Below are 16,819 nucleotides of genomic sequence, written 5' to 3' on the forward strand. Positions count from 1 at the left end.
TGGAAATCAGGTTTTTGGAAGAGGCTGAAGGCAGATTAATGACCCAGACAACTGTTACAGTTGTCTAATTATGATATGATAGGTCTGGAAAACATCTACCCTGGGGTTCTCTATCCTGGTGGTACTTTACAATCACTTGGGGAGCATCTGAAAAATGCTGATGCCAGACAACATCAAGTGTTACAGTATCTGCATCACTGGGGTACAAGAAGGAGAAGAGAGAAAGCAAGGGATTGAAAACCTATTTGAAGAAATAATGATAGAAACTTCCCTAACCTGGCTAAGGAAAGATACATACAAGTCCAAAAAGCAAAGGAGTCCCAAACAGGATGAATCCAAACAGGCCCACATGAAGACACATCATAATTAAAATGGCAAATGTTAAAGACAAAGAGAGAATCTTAAAAGCAGCAAGAGAAAAGCAGTTAGTTACCTACAAGGGAGCTCCCATAAGACTGTCTCTTTATTTCTCAACAGAAACTTTGCAGGCCAGAAAGGATTGGCAGGAAATATTCAAAGTGATGAAAAGCAAGGTTCTACAACCCAAATTACTCCACCCAGCAAGGCTACCATTTAAAATCGAAGGACAGATAAAGAGCTTCCCAGACAAAAAAAAGCTAAAGGAGTTCATCACCACCAAACCAGTATTACAAAGAATCTTAGAGGGACTTAAGAAGAAGGAGAAATAAAGATCAAAAATATGAATAATACAATGTCAATATGTATGTAGCATACATATCTATGAACAATTACTTTCAATGTAAATGCATTAAATGTTCCAATCAAAAGACATAGGGTGGCTGAATGAATAAGAAAACAAAACCCTTACATATGCTGCCTACAAGAGACTGACTCACTTCAGATCGAAAGACAGACACATACAGAAAGTAAAGAAATGGAAAAAGATACTTCATGAAAATGGAAACAGTAACAACAAAAAAATCTGGAGAGCAAGACTTATACCAGACAAAATAAACTTTTAAACAAAGGCTATAACAAGAGACAAAGAAGGACCCAGTAATCCACTTCTGGGTATTTATCTGAAGAAACCTAAAACGGTACTATGAAGGAACGTGAGCATCCATATGTTCATTGCAGCACTGTTTACAATGGCCAGATGTGGAGGCAGCCCGGGTGTCCGTCTACTGAAGAATGGATAAAGAGGAGGTGATACATATCTACAATGGAACATTGCTCGGCCAGGGAAGGGAATGGGTTCTTGCCATCTGTGGCAGCATGGATGGACTTGGAGGGTATTGTGCTGAGTGGAGTGTGTCAGTCAGAGAAAGACAGATGCAATGTGATTTCACTTATATGTGGAATCTAAAGAACAAAATAAACAAATGAAACAGCAACAAACTCTTAGAGAACATTTTGAAGGTTGCCAGATGGGAGGGGGGTGGGTGGCAGGGTGAAAAAGGGGAAGAAATTAAGAAGTACAAATTGGTCGTTACAAAATAGTCATGGGGATATAAAGTACAGCATAGGGAATATAGTCAATAATATGGTAATAACTATGTATAGTGCCAGGTGGAGACTAGACTAGTCAGGGGGATCACTTCTTAAATTATATAAATGTCTAACCCACTACGCTGTACACCTGAAATTAATATAAAATAATATTAAACGTCAACTATAACTGAAAAATTTTAAAAAGGGGGAGAAAAGTGAAGGGGAATAAGAGGTCCAAATTTCCAGGTGTAAAGCAAGTAAGTCACGGGGATGTCATGTACAGCATAGGAAATATAGTCAATAACATTGTGATAGCGTGGTACAGTGTCAGATGGTTGCCGGACTTACCACAGTGATCACTTCTTTAGGTACATAAATGTTGAATAACTGTTGTGTACACCCGAAACAAATATAATATTGTATGTTAGCTATATTTTAATACAATTCTTTTAAAGAAAAGTAAAAAAAAAAAATTACTAAAAAAGAAAAACTCTGATGCCTAGAGCCCTTTCTCCAGACCATTTAAATCAGAATTTATGGAGGTGAGGCCCAGGTGTTCATATTTTTAAAAAGCTCCCAAATGATTCTACGGCACAGTTAGGATCCCTCATTTTCGAGAAGAGAAAACTAGGGCTCAGTGAATTGTGCGAACTTAGACCACAAAACCAGTCAGTGGCAAGGCAGGACCTACAAGTGAACTCTGACTCCTAATCCAACTCTTGTTTTCCCCAGTATATTGCAGTCCCTCTTAAAGTCTAGCTCACCTTATGGATGTAGAAAAGGAGAGAAATGGAAAGCAGGAGGGTACAGGTAGCTAGCAGGTAAAGTCTGCCTTTACGAGCCATTTGCCCATGCTCTGAACCGCCATCTCCTAGAAATGGGAACAGTAATGCTATTTGTAGCCCCAAGGTCAGGATTAGAAACAATACATACAGACCCTGGCACGTACGTGTTGTTAATATGATCATGATTTTCATTATTATTGGAAAGAATGGATATGGACATTCAAAGAAAAACTTGTAGGATTTGATAACTTATTAAAATAAAGGTTTAGAGGAGAGGGGAATAAATAAGAACATCTAGATTTTGAAGTCTGGGTGTCTGAAGACACCCAGTAGTTCCACAATAAGTAGGCAGGCTGAGCTAGAGGGGTAAAGGGAATTGGGGGGGGGGGAAGCGGTGAGACTGGAGACTTCAGTTGTGATCACTGTACCCAAAGTGTGGTAGGTGCTGCTCTCAAGGAATTTACAATCTACTAAATCTTTTTGTGATCTAAGGAGATTTGGACTTAAAATAATTTGTTTACTTTCGCTTCATAGGCTAAACTCTTGCAAATCTCCTCCTTTAATCACTGACTTTTGAATATTAATCCATTTACAAGAAAGTTTAAATCCTGTAAATTATGCTCTGCATTAAGAGATCTAAGTTCACAGGGCTCCCTGGAGAAATGGCTGAGGCAAGGTAATCCCAAGACAAGCCTACAATAGCTTGTCTCAAAGAGATGCTCAAAGAGATGGGAACATGTCAAAAGTATAGAGGCCTGCTTAAGCAAGTCTCCACTGGCCAAATGTGGGACAACATAAATGTCAGAACAATAATGAAAGGAATAGATTGCAACACATTAAATACAAAAAGAGAACACATGATCTTTTAGGGATAAACACTAAAATATTACAGATAAACTTATATGTCTGGATTAGTTTAAAAATAACACTGAGCGGGGGAGAGTGAGTAGAATATGGATGAAACAAGACTAGCCATGAGTTGGTAAACACTGAAGCTGATTGAGCCTGGGGGCTTATTATACTATTTTGTCTACTTTTGTTCATGTTTAAAATTCCCCATAATAAAAAGTTTAAAAATGAATGCAGAAAATAACCCCTACAAGTTCATAGTGTTACTCAAAAAAAAAAAAAAAAAAAAAGCGTGAGGGAGAGGAAAAAGCAGCATGTGCTTGATGGAAAAATCCCCACCAATAACTAGATAGGATAACAATTAGAAAATCATTTTTCAACCACCAGTATAATATTCAATTACACTGGTGGTTGCACAGGGCAGGATTACCAATGGAGTCTCAAATCACTGCGTGAGAGGTTGGGGAACAGACAGGATAGTCACGTAGTCCCGAAGGACCATCCTAGCGATCATTTCTTCTTTACAAAGGGAACAAAGCAACTTTGAGTACCTTGAGGAGAAACCTGGCAGAGACCACCTGTTCCGAGTGATCACACTCAGAATCACCAATAACGGCACAAACTAACATTATGTGTCTTGCCAAACCATCCAGCCTGAACCTAATCATCAGGAAACAATCAGACAATTCCATACTGGGGGCCACTTTACAAGATCGTTGGTCTGGGCTGCTGCACACTAAAGAGACGTGACAGTAAATGAAATCAGTGCTCTCTGACTAGTTTCTGTCATAAGGGACATTATCGGATCAACCGGAAGACAATGGATATAATTTTATTACATTAATGTTAAATTTCTTGGGTGTGACTGTGGTTGTGTTGACAAAGGTCCTTGTTCTTAGGCGATCCCTGCTTAAGTATTTAGGGGGAAGGAGGCATGATGTTTGCAACTTACTTTCAAGTGGTTCAGAGAAAAAGGTGTGTGTCGAGAAAGATGTACAGATAAAGCAAATGTTGCAAAACATAAACACCTGGAGCATCTAGGCGATTGGGTTATGGTACTCTTCCAGCTGTTCTGTGGGTTTGAAAGTTTTAATAATGCAGGAGGGGCGGTTATAACCAAAAGTTGGTTACACTGACTGCCTGCAGGCCACTGGGTGGCTGGAGGACAGGCGAAGGAAGGGAATTTTTCACTGTAGTGTATACATCTTTCTGTACCTTTTGAATTTTGAGCCAAATAAATGTGTTATCTATACCAAAATAAAGTATATATTTAAAAACTTACCCTTCCCTAATATGAGCCCTTCACAGTATCAAAGCTTAACTGAACTAATTTTCTCCAAATAGGCAAACACTGAGGGCCCCTGATCATGGTATTTTTGTTCACTACAATGTTCTATAAAGCAATTCATACAGAAATCTTACACAGAAATTATAAAGTAAAAGAGCTGCTATAAGTGTTTCTGGATGTCCTGGGGTCTAAGTGTCACATAGCACCTCAGCACTACTTTCCCAATTCATCTACATCCAAGGCTGTGTCCTCCTTACTCCAATACCCTTGATGCTTCGATTGTTCTGGAAAATCTACAGCAGGAACACACTTGACATAATGCAACTGACCTACTTCCCAATACTTTTTGGCATTAAAAACACAAAAAATTACAATACTTTGCAGCTGCCAATGTAGGCTTCTTGTTACCTTTGGATAATTGCAACTTTTGGGAGTCAGTGAGAGATTCCCCGCCCCCTCAAATGAAACAATATTTAGAAAAAAAAAGAAAGAAAAATGATAATGCTGTGGCTAATTATAATTAATAAAATAAAACAGATCAATACATACTAATATAAAATGATCCTCAGGTCATGTAATAAAAGTAAAAAACGTCTATGGTGTGTTGCAGATATATATATAGCACATATATATGCTATCGGTGCTTGTATTTGCAGAGGATAGCTCTGGGAGAATATAAAAAACCTAGAAACAGTGGTGGCCTCTGGGAAGGAAACTTGGGGAAAGAAGACTGAGTTTCCATTCTAAACTATTTTGGAACTGTTTTTAATTTTTACCAATTGAATGTTTTACTTATTTTTTGAAAATGCACACAACAGTTTGATGAATGCTGTTCAGGTATGACCTTCCCTATGAGGGGTAAGTTTTTAAAAGTAGAAGAAAACGAGAATAATCTGTAATTCTACCATCCAGAGAACTGCTGCTAATGTTATAGTGCATTTCCTTCTAATCAAGCTTCTGGGTGTTTTGTCAGCAAGAGGGTTTTCTGTTTTCTAATTCTCCATATTGTCTCTCCCCATCATTTTCCTAAAACTGAAAACAAACTGTTTATTAAACAAATTGTTTACATTTTAATGTGCATTTTAAATATTTTATATTTAAATGTATACTTAAAATTATTCTGTAAGCCTTTCCCCAACTCTTTCATTATTTTCTGAAAACATTTTAAATGGCTATATAGTACTTCATCACATCCAATCATCCTCCTATTATTGGACAATTGGATTTTTAGAAAATTTTTTGCAACACTTTGGTTGCAAAGACTATCTATAGTATGCTATATTTTGAGTAAGAAAGGAGGGGGAATAGGAAAATATACAGTGTCTGCTTAGTTGTGTGAAAATAACATTAGGATAAATAAACTAGAAACTAATGAGATTGGTGAATACAGGGGATGGTGAGAACTGGCAGGAAAGGATGGAGGGTGGGGGCAGGGAGAAGGGGGGGAGGAGTAAAACTGCTCCAAGTACATTTTCTGCATAGCCCTGACTTTTGGGTCCATGCTAATGGTTCGTGTGTTCAAAAGAAATTCAACTAGGATAGTAGAGAAAGAATCCTAAAATGAAATATAAACAAAAATATATTTCAAAAACGAATAGCATACCAACAGAGGAAAAGAAAAAGGAGTAACTCAAGTAATTTTTGAATGCAATATTTTCACTATATATCTTTAGGCTAAAGACAGCACCGTAAACCAATATAGAAGCCTAGTTACCAGGTTTGTTTTTCAGAGTGGTATGGATGAGCAATTCTGGAATTAGTTTCTCCATGTGCTAGGATTGAGCAAATAAGTAAACATACTTTGGAGCTAGCCTTTTCACTATTAGAAAAGGAAGTTACAAATAGCGAAAAGAGGGAGACTTGAATAATGAACCCTGTGGTCTTGGAATAGAATTGGAAGTATCAATAGGAACTATGTAATATAGATCAATAGATACGTGAGATCGTGTTTTCTAAATACTGTTCTCCACTAGGAGATACAGGTTCCTTTAAGAAACGGTTGATTCTAAGGCCGGGGCAGGGAAAGTAAAAGATAAACATGGAACATCTTGTTCTGCCAGAAATTAAAGAACGTGCTCAAAGCATGATGGAAACTTGTCAGAAGGACCAGCAGCCAATTTGGAGGGATGCCCACTGGCCATCAAGTTAATTTGAGCATCAAAATAAACGACTACCGATTTATAACCTATTGAATAAAATAAGAATCTATGAGTCCGTACTGATCTAAATAAACATATAAGTAAAAGAAGGAGAAGGAAAAGCTTATCCTTCAATTAGAATGCCAACAATTAAGGTAGAACAAATGATGGAATTCGAAAATCTCTATTTGATGACCCTCATAATAATAGCTGGCTCAGTAACAATTGATTCGGTCAGTAATTATCAATGGAAGCTTAAACTAGTGGGTGCAAGTTTGATGAGCAACTGGATATCTATGTAGTTTCAAAGTATCTCCCAGCAGAGACTTAGGAAGATCTTAAGCACGTGTTCAAAGATAACAGCACCAATAGTGGGACAAGTCCTCATTGCGGGGACACACCATTTCTGTGGCAATCTTACCGAAAATGTATGACCTTAATCTAGTCAGGAGGAAACAGCAGAGATACCCCAATTCTGGGACATCCTACAAAATTGGTTTGTACTCTTCAAAGAATATCAAGGTTATGAAAGACGAAGAAAGAGAAACTGTTCCAGATTTAAAGACATGACGACAAAATTAGATAGTGATCTTGGATTGGATCCTGGACCATAAAAACAACACAGAACAATTTTTTTTCTTTTTTGCTATAAGGGACATAACTGGGAAAATTGACTATATCTGAATAAGTCTGAAGATTAGATAGTAATATTGTAATAAAGCTGGTTTATTGATTTTGATAACTGTACTACAGTCATGTAGGAAATATCCCTGTTTTTAGAAAACGAACACTGAAGTCAAAAGTATTTATAAGTCAAGAGGCATCATGACTGCAGTTTCCAAAATTGTGTGTGTGTGTGTGTGTGTGTGTGTGTCTGTGAGAGAGAGAGAGAGAGAGAGAGAGAAGAGAGAGAGAGAGAGAAGAATAAAACAAATGTGGTAAAAAGTTAATATATGGGCAAATCCTGGTGAAGGGGATATGAGAATTCTTTATACTATTCTTGCAACTTTAACTTTTCCATAAGTCTGACATTATTTCAATATGCGCGTGCACACACACACACACACACCACACAAATACCCCTTTGATACCAAAAGTACTATACTGAATATCCTTGATTATAAATAATCCTTGCTTCCTTAGGATTCTGAGTGGAATTACTAAGTCGAAGGCATACAGTTTAAAAACTATTGATGTATAAAGTATGGGGAAGTTTTTGAGTATCTCTACGCATGGAGGGGCAAGACAATGTAAACGGAGGCCTGAGGAGGGTAGACCATGGGGTGAAGGCCAGATGTGCAGCTGAACTAAGGATGAGTGGGAACCCAAAGCTAGAAAAGTTCAAGGGCATCCGAGCAGGTGGGGGTGAGGGACCAAAGCTGATGACGTTCGAGACTCTTCACAAGCAGAATCCTTATGTGGTTTTACTCATTGCTCACTGCACAATGCCATGGTAAGAGCAGGCTCAGGTACTTGGTCCAATGACGGTGCCCTGATCCCTCCCTCTATACGTATCCCTCTGGTGAAGGCCAGTTACCTGCTGATGAGTCACACTGAGTCCCTGAGCCTTTCCAGTTGGCACCCAAGAAGCAGCCACAGCTTCTCCACCCAGTCCACAGTTACGTGATCTAATGGCTTAATAGATAATGTAAGTACATAATCTAAAATAAGCTTTCATTTTAAATGCCCACAGTGTACTCCATCAAGTATATACATGGGTGAGAAACGGATGGGATTAGGAAGTACAAATTTGTAGTCACAAAATAGTCACAGGGATGTGAAATACAGAATGAAGACTACAGTCAATGTTGTAAAAACTAAAAAAAAAAAAAAAATGTAAAAACTAGGGTGTTGTAGGGTGTCAGATGTGTGCAGCGGGGGATCACTTCATAAATTACATAAATGTCTAAACATTACGCTGTACACCTGAAGCTAATATAAAATAATACTGAATATCAACTATAATTAAAAAAAAAAAAATATATATATATATAGTCACAGGATGTAAAGCACAGCATAGGGAATAGAGTCAATGGTATTGTAACAGCTATATATGACGTCAGTCGGGCAGTTGATTTGCGGGGGTTATCGCTTTGTGAGGGGTGTAAATGTCTAATCATTATGTTGTTTTGTGCACCTGAGACTAATAATAATAAAAAAGGGATAAACTATTTTCCATAAATGTTAAAAAAAAAAGTATACACAATTAAGTCCTCACTTAAAGTTGTCAATGGCTTCTGTGACTTGAAGCAAAACAAGTATAATGAAACCAATTTTACCACAGGCTAATTGATGTAAACAAGACTTAAGTTCCTGTGGCATCTCATCGTTATTACAAAACAATGTTGAATGAAACAATGTTATTCAAGGACCTGCTATACGCCGTGTTTCCTGAAAATAAGACCTAACCAGAGAATAAGCCCTAGCACGATTTTTTAGGAGGACATCCCCTGAACGTAAACCTTAATGCATCTTTTGGAGCAAAAATAATATAAGACCCGGTCTTATTTTCAGGGAAACATGCTACTAATATTGGCTCTTATTAGTATTTATTACTTGCCAGGAACATGCTATGTGCTTTACGTGGATTATCTCATTTAATCCTCCAAATAACTCCATAGGGTGGTAGTGTTATTATGTCCATTTCTGATGAGGAAAATTAAGTCTAGAGAGCTACGTTAAGATAAGAGTTTCTCCATGTTGCAAAGCTTAGATTCAAATCCACGAGTCTGACTTTAGAGTCTTCACGCTAAACCACAATGCTATGCAGGATAAAAAGTTTTAATTAAGAAGAAAAAAAGGCAATCAATCATTAAGTTGAAAACTTTAAGTGAATAAATCAGGAGCCCAGGATGAACATTATATTCTATCAAATCCACATTCCATTTTCCCATTCTGTAATCACCCAAGCATTTGTTTGATGACGGGAACATACCTGACAGAAGAACTGCTGCTGGGTTCCTGCTCCAGGTGTGTTACTGAAGGTGCTGGTAGACTTGGAAGAAGAAACTGGAAGACGATGAGACACGCTGACCGGTACTGGAGTCCTGTTTGGCTGGGTCAGCTGATCTCCTGCGAAGTTGGATCCTGACGCACCCGACTGAACCGCAGACCCAAGACTAGGATGGGCAGAGCTGGATGAGCTGACGACAGGGAACCGACTGGGTCCTGACATGCTTGTCACCGAGGGCATAGTGCTGAAGCCAGGTCTTCCTTGGGAGACGCTGCTCTGCCCTGGTGACAGGTGTAACACGGTTGGTGATGCCTGCTGCAAGGGCATCTGTCCACCAACAATCTGAGGAGAGGCATGATTGACTATCACGGGGCTTCCGGAGGTGGCAAACGTCTGCCCAGGCACTAACTGGACGGCGGCATTCTGGTTGTTAAGCATCTGTCCGGAGTATGGTTGGTTGGTCCTGAGCATGTTGGAAGAGTTTCTGTTCAACATGACATGCTCTGCGGCCACCTGGCCAGAAATGAGCGGAGAAGGCTGAGTCTGAAGAAGTTGCCCGTTGATGGTTTGGACGTGGTGTACCGAGTTGGAACTGACGGAAAGGCTTGTGGGTATGAGGAACTGACTTTGGGGTGCGTGAGGCTGGCCCATCGGAGAATGAATGACGATACTACCCGCGGCGCTGCTCACTGCCTGTGAGGTGACTGGTTTTCTTGTGTTCTGTTGGTTTACGATGTTCACAGACATGTGTGGACCCACTATGGAGCCCTGGGGAGAGCTTGCAGAGGCAAAAGAGATCCCTTGCTGCACGTGGTGCTGCTGCAGTCCCAAATTGTTCACATTGTATGTGTTCTGCTGACCCATCTGGATAGGCTTTGGCTGGATGTTAATCGGAACTTTATTTGAATTTGGTGCAAGACCTCTTTGTATGATGATGTTATGCACAGGTAAAGATGTTTGGAAATTTGTGCTGTTAAACGGAACGGTAACAGGCTGTGCTACTGGACTGGAACTGGAGTTCCCAAACAAGGAGTTGCCATTAGGAGTCTGCCTATGAACCAGAAGCCCTCCACTCACATTTGATGGGGCTTGCTGCCCGCTGCCCTTTAATATGATTTGAGATCCATCTAGGTTATTAATGGTCATCATGGAAGGTTGATTACCAAATGACCCAATTAATTGTATTTGACCAGAACCACTGAGCTGACTGCTATTAGACAAATGCTGGCTGGGCACGCTGATCCCCACGTGTTGCATAAAGCCATGTTGCACACCCACCGTATTGCTTGCAAACGATGCTCCCACAGGCACGTGAGTCACTCCGATAGGCTGCAGCGTCTGACCTGAGTAATTAGAAACATTAGAAGCCTGAGTAAAGGACGCTGATGAAGAAGGATGAAGCTGAGCTTGTGCAAACTGTTGGCTTGAACCTATACTGGCATCCAAATATGCCTCTTCTGCCAATGTCTGTTCAGTGATATTGGCCTCCTGCAAGGATTTCTGAAGAATGTCGAAAGGTTGGTCCTCACTGAGATCAGGAAGAGGAGAAGACTCCAGTTCATCTTCAAGAAACTGAAGGCTACTTGAAAGCGGCAGTCCATCACTGGGCCCTTCTCCAAGCTGGTTGCTCACAGCTTTGAGGGATGACTTAGGATCAGCATTCTAAAAAAACAAGCAGTACGTTACTGACATAGCCAACCTTTGAAAGAGATTCTTAAAAAACTAACGAAAAAATGTAATCTCACTTTTGATTATGAACAAAGCATGATAGTCTGCTTTTCAGGTACAACTTTCCAAACGGCTCACCTTATTCTGATACTTTATTTCCACAGTAATGATGTTGAACGTTATTTTTGTAAGTATATGCATTCATTGTACAGGTAAATTATTTTATAGAAAATAGATAAATAAAAGGAACATACTGATGACTACCTGGAGTTTAGCTTCAGTTTTTGCGATACTGGCACAGACTGTAATTTTCAGGATTGCTTTCAGTGCAAGTCTCGAGTGGGACTCAGCCTAGGGGTTTCGCGTATCAAGGAGATGGCCATGTCTACTCCTTTGTACCACAGGGTCTAAGTGAGTTTGGGGAGTTCAGGGCGTTATTCTACTAGAGGTCTAGAAGGTATCCCAGAGTTAGCCCTGTCTTTCAAGATTTTTCAGAATTCCCTGAGTTCTAACCCCCACCACCCCAGGTAAGACCAGTCCAGAAAAAACAAGCTTCCCAAATGAAATGAGTGAGTGGTCATTTGATTTCAGCAGTAATCAGCTTATTATGATGCTTTAGAAACTATTTCAATATCCTATTCAAAAGTAAAAGTCCATCAACATTTATTTATCAAGCATCCACTTCTGTGTTAGTATTTGTCCTACTGGTGTCCTTAAGGATTAGACATTCCAACTAGAGACAACAACACGGGCATATGAAGAGATCTGAACACAGTCACTCATAAATAAGATACACTCCACTGGCCAACGGTCACAATTATAAAAGTTATGGAGTCAACAGCGATTTAAAATAAGGTGAAGACAGTGTGAATGCACTTAACACGAATGAACTGTACACTTCAAATGGTTAAGATGGCAAATTTTATTTTATCTGTATTTTAACACAATTCAAAATTTTAAAAAGAGGTCAAACAAAAAAATTAAATGTAGATCAATTAAAAACGAGGGGTCCAAGTTGCAAAACTGTAAAGATTTTCAGCCCTCGGCTAATAAGATGCTAGATGATGGGAAGAACTCGGTAGAAAAGCCAAGACTAGTTCATTTGACCCCCAATCAATCAATAGTTGAAATGGGACTAATGAGCTCTCAGGTAGACACCACCTTAGGACTTGAAGAATCAATCACAGGCTTAAACATAATAATCCGGACAGAGTCTCCAGGCAGAATCCCCTACCCTCCACATCAGGTTTCTTGTCTAGATGCTCCTAGAGCTTAAGAATATGGGCTCCAGAACTTGGTGGCCTGGGTTAGAATCCTAGTTCTGCAACTCCTGGCAATGTAATTTTGGGGAGCACTAACCTCTTTAGTACTAACGAAAACTAACCTGCGTTTTAAGTTTCCTCATCTATAAAATATGGATAATGATAGAATCTACTTCATGAAGTTATTGTGAGGATTAATGAGGTTAATTATGTTAAACTGTTACTGTGAACACACTGAATCTCAGTAAGTTTCAGGTATCATTATCTTTTTTCTCGTTTCAAATGAAAATGTTTAGCAAGTAATTTCTTTAAAGCCATGTAACAGGGTTCAAAACATTCTAATATGCCTTTCTTAGATTATAATATTTCTGAGTCACGTTAAGAAGCAAATCAGAAGCTTAGGAACATGGCAAAGTACATCTCATATAGCTCATCTTAATTGACTCAGTTAAAAATAGAAAATGTCAACATAACTCAATAGGTTTTTCTTCGGTGTCAATTACAAAAGACAAGGTAATGACTCTTATCAAGATACAAAGGCAAGTAAAGCCTCAGTCCACAAGGCATCAATGAGACAGAAACACTTAATCATTGCATCAGTTTCTAATACTCACACTAGAGTTGGCGAAAATTGAATTTGAATTGGCTGCAGAATATCCTGCATTAGTCAAGTCGTCATTGCTCTGCAAAGGTACAAATTCAACACCGTGATTATTTTAACTGTAAAGAAGAAACAAAATGTATATCTGGGATGTTCTAAGTATTACTTACAGATTTATTACTAGGTCCATGTAGAAAATAGTTCAATGCTTGTGGGTCTCTAGAAAACAACAAAAAAAGGGGGGAAACAACAAATAAATACATTACCTATTTCTAAGATTCATTTTTACTTGGGTAAAAAGAAAATGACATGTTAGTCTGAGTAAAATTCTCTCCCTTCTTTAAAACAAGTTTATTAGTAGTGTTTTGTCTTATTTATTCATTTATGTATTTATTTATAGACTTATTTATTTGCTGTTGTTCTATTTCCTATTAGCACTGATTTCTGCCTCCTGAGATTTGTTAAAAAAACAAATTTAGTAAGGGCTAACTAAAGCATTATTTAATTATGACCCGTATCATATCCAAGTCTCCGTCTTGGTTAATCCACACTATATCTATGATGATTGATTTTTATTTAAAAACCCATCCAGTTTTAATATGCTTATTAGGTTGTTTTAGTACAACAAACCTCACACATTTGATTTCCCCTGATGTTGTAATGAGCATCTTACCCAATAAGATCAAGGAGACACGAGTCGTCATCATCATCCATGACAACTACAAGAAAAGGAATAAGAAAACAGTGTTTCAGCAAAGCAGACTAAAGCCAGTAGCATCCACGCACCATAAAAACATACTATATACTTTTCCTAGATAAATGTGTGCTCCATGTGAGTTTTTCCTCTTACTAGAATTTAATAGAATTTAAATTTTTTTCTGGTCCTTCAAGCGATTAAGTACTCAATTTAAACAGTGTTTATGGAACACAAATCTTTAGCATACAAATCAAAAGGGAATCTAGACAAATCAAAGATAGCTGGCTGCAACCCCTCCTACGCAGATTCCCTGAAAGGACTATAAACCATGAACAAACTTCCTCAAAATGCATCATGGACTAGGAGAGAAAGAAGATTTTTGTTTTAGAAAAAAGTCTCATGGATACAGAAGTCTTTGAATTTTGTGACTGGATGTTTCCAAACACGGATTTCTTGCCATATTTTGAGCTATCTTCAGGAAAACAGAAAAGCCGGTTCTCCCTACTTTTTGAGGCAGAAGCAGCACCATCAGTACGACTGCAGGCTTTGCCCCAAAGGTCTCAGCTTCCTCCCTCAGCAGCGACACTGCCAACTGTTCAATTCCAAGCAATCTATCTCCCAACGCTAGAATCTTTAAAGTAGAAAATGTCAACCACAAATGCACTGCGGCTCCAGGCCCAAAGCTCCGTCTCTCTCCCGCCATCGGCAGTATCAAGCGCAGCAGCAAAATTACTGTACTCTGGCTGAAACAATAACAGCTGGACAAATTCCAACAGCAGTTCTCCCCTTTCTCCACCCTCCCCCGAGATCCAGTAAACTTACACTAGTGATCTGACACCTGGCAACACTGCTTCACACCCATTTCAAGCCATGCATGGAATAATTTACATCACGGAATGCCAGGGCCAAGAGTTCTGGAGCAGTTGGAAAGGGCAGTTGTGAACGGCAGTTGGACGGAGGAATGAAATCCTGAAGAGATGCCCAGAAGAAGGACACGCCCGACGAAGGCAAATGCAGAAGGGATCACTTCGACTAAATGTTTTTTCTCGGTTAAAACTGCCATCTCCTCTCCAGTTCCCCCAAACTGCCCAGCCTATCAGTCAGAAGACCAAACAAATACAAAGTCGACTCCTGCCACAGGGAAGGAACCTTGCTTTTCTCAGGAAGGGTCTGGAAGGGGTAAGTACCACCCAATGTGGGACCTTCCTATTGGTGGGTGAATTTGTTCAGTTGCTTAATGATCTGAGTGATTACAATCCATTTGAGTGGAACCACAAGGGAGAGGAGAGATGATGGGTGAGACAGGAGGGAGAAAGAGTGGGTGGGAAAAGCTTTATTAAAAGGTAACCTCCATGGCTGAAACTGTGAACGGGGCAGCTTGGCTACGTGAAATTTGTTTTTAGGACTCAGATGTGGAGTTACTCAAGGACATGCTAGCATGACTGTACTAACATAGAGTGACTTTTGAGGAGTGAAAATGGCTCAGGAAGGAAAGACAGGAAAACTGTCATTAAATAGATATAAAGAAACCTGTGTGAAAGGCTTTCCTTAAGTCCTGATATTTAATATGGCAGAACTGTATTAGCCATAGCTCATTATTGTATCACAGACTGGTCTCCCAGACATCACAATCACCTGGATGAAACTGGGCAATTACGATGTATAATTAAGCCTGTAAAGGGGATATTATTTACTTCAACATGACCATTTCAATGGAGTTTCACTGCATCCTTTCTAAATTTATTTTTTTAAAGTGTCTAACAGTCTCTGGAATGTTAATTAATAAAAATGGAAGTGAAAAATAGCCTGTACCAAAACAAAACAAAACAAAACCCCCAAACTTCACAACACTTTCACAACTATCCCAGGTTCCCTCACTACTTTATACCCGTACCTAGCTCCTCTAGAGGTCGAGATGCCCAAGGATTAACAAACTGAGAAAGGAAGTCAGCACCAGTCATTCCACCCAGGTGTCACTGCCACTGGGACTTTCAAGCACAGGAACATCTGCTACCCCAAAGTTCAAAGTGACAGGCAATTCCTTGAGAAGCTCAAATAAAAGAACAATTTTACAACAATGGATGAAATGAAAAGCCATGTGTATCTTCCCCTACCGAACCAAAGGGGCTGCTCGAACAACTTGACCTGACAGAAAGCTCCTTGGGAATATCCTCCCGGGTCAGTGGCATCGGTCCTACCGGACAGGCCTACCCCTCTCCCCTCCCCTCCCCCACATTGGGTAGAACTCTATGAGCCTTCATAGTCAGGGATACCCTGAGAATTCTACTTTTTAAAGGGCCACATTCTTTTCTGACTTTAAAGAGTTTCACATGAAAAGAGGTGACTCTCACTTCTCCATCCCCCGCTGTACATAGTGACAAAATATAGCCTGATTCAGTAGTTCTTTTCACCAGGAAGACACATGGTTCGCCAAAATAAATTGACCAAGATACAGTTGTACAAATTGACTAAGATTCTAACGTGGGAAGACAATCTGAGGATCAGAAATGAATGACTCAAAAGGGAAGAGTGCTGTTTTCTCTGGAAAGGTTCTCCCTTTACTTCTGGACTCTTGTTACTGTAACAACCCTGAAATTAGATGGGCCTCTGGAAACAGGTGAATTTTTAGAAGGCTGTATGAAATGAGGGAAATCCCTAGATCAGTGGTTAAAAACGATTTCTTGGCCCAACACACTTGAGAAAGACACATTCCCCTCAGTAACAGCAGCTCACAACTGTGGGATCTGTCATGGAGAAAGGGGGGCTGTAGCTCTTACGGAATCCTGAGAGGCAAGCACCCCAAGAGTTCAGAAATCACTGCTCCAAACACCTGACTACCACTCTTAGAAAATTAAAACTAATATTTCAAGTTGTTCTTAACTGAGTCAACAAACACTTTGAATAATACTTTTAATCAAGAAAACACAGTGGAAAAGTAACATTTCAAATAAGTGAGGGAAAGATGTTAGCCATATGGAGAAAAGATGGGGGGCCCATACCTCATGTTGTACACAAAAATAAATTCCAGGGGTGGCTGGATGGCTCAGTTGGTTAGAGTGCAAGCTCTCAACAAGGTTGACGGTTCAATTCCCACATGAGATGGTGGGCTATGCCCCCTGAAACTAA

General features: G+C 39.5%; 1 protein-coding gene across 1 annotated transcript in view; it reads right to left on the reverse strand.

Moving 5' to 3' along the window:
- BICRAL (BICRA like chromatin remodeling complex associated protein) overlaps positions 1–16,819 on the reverse strand; it is a 71,294-nt gene that overhangs the window by 20,931 nt on the left and 33,544 nt on the right. The window contains exons 2-5 of the mRNA XM_081045189.1: positions 13,670–13,715; positions 13,167–13,215; positions 13,010–13,078; positions 9,448–11,127 (exon numbers count right to left, since the gene is read on the reverse strand). Coding sequence (XP_080901315.1) covers positions 9,448–11,127; positions 13,010–13,078; positions 13,167–13,215; positions 13,670–13,710 — 1,839 coding nt within the window. The 5' untranslated portion in view covers positions 13,711–13,715. The remainder of the gene's footprint in view (positions 1–9,447; positions 11,128–13,009; positions 13,079–13,166; positions 13,216–13,669; positions 13,716–16,819) is intronic.

This window comes from Rhinolophus hipposideros, assembly GCF_964194185.1.
Source record: "Rhinolophus hipposideros genome assembly, chromosome: 3".
Classification (NCBI taxonomy): Eukaryota; Metazoa; Chordata; class Mammalia; order Chiroptera; family Rhinolophidae; genus Rhinolophus; species Rhinolophus hipposideros.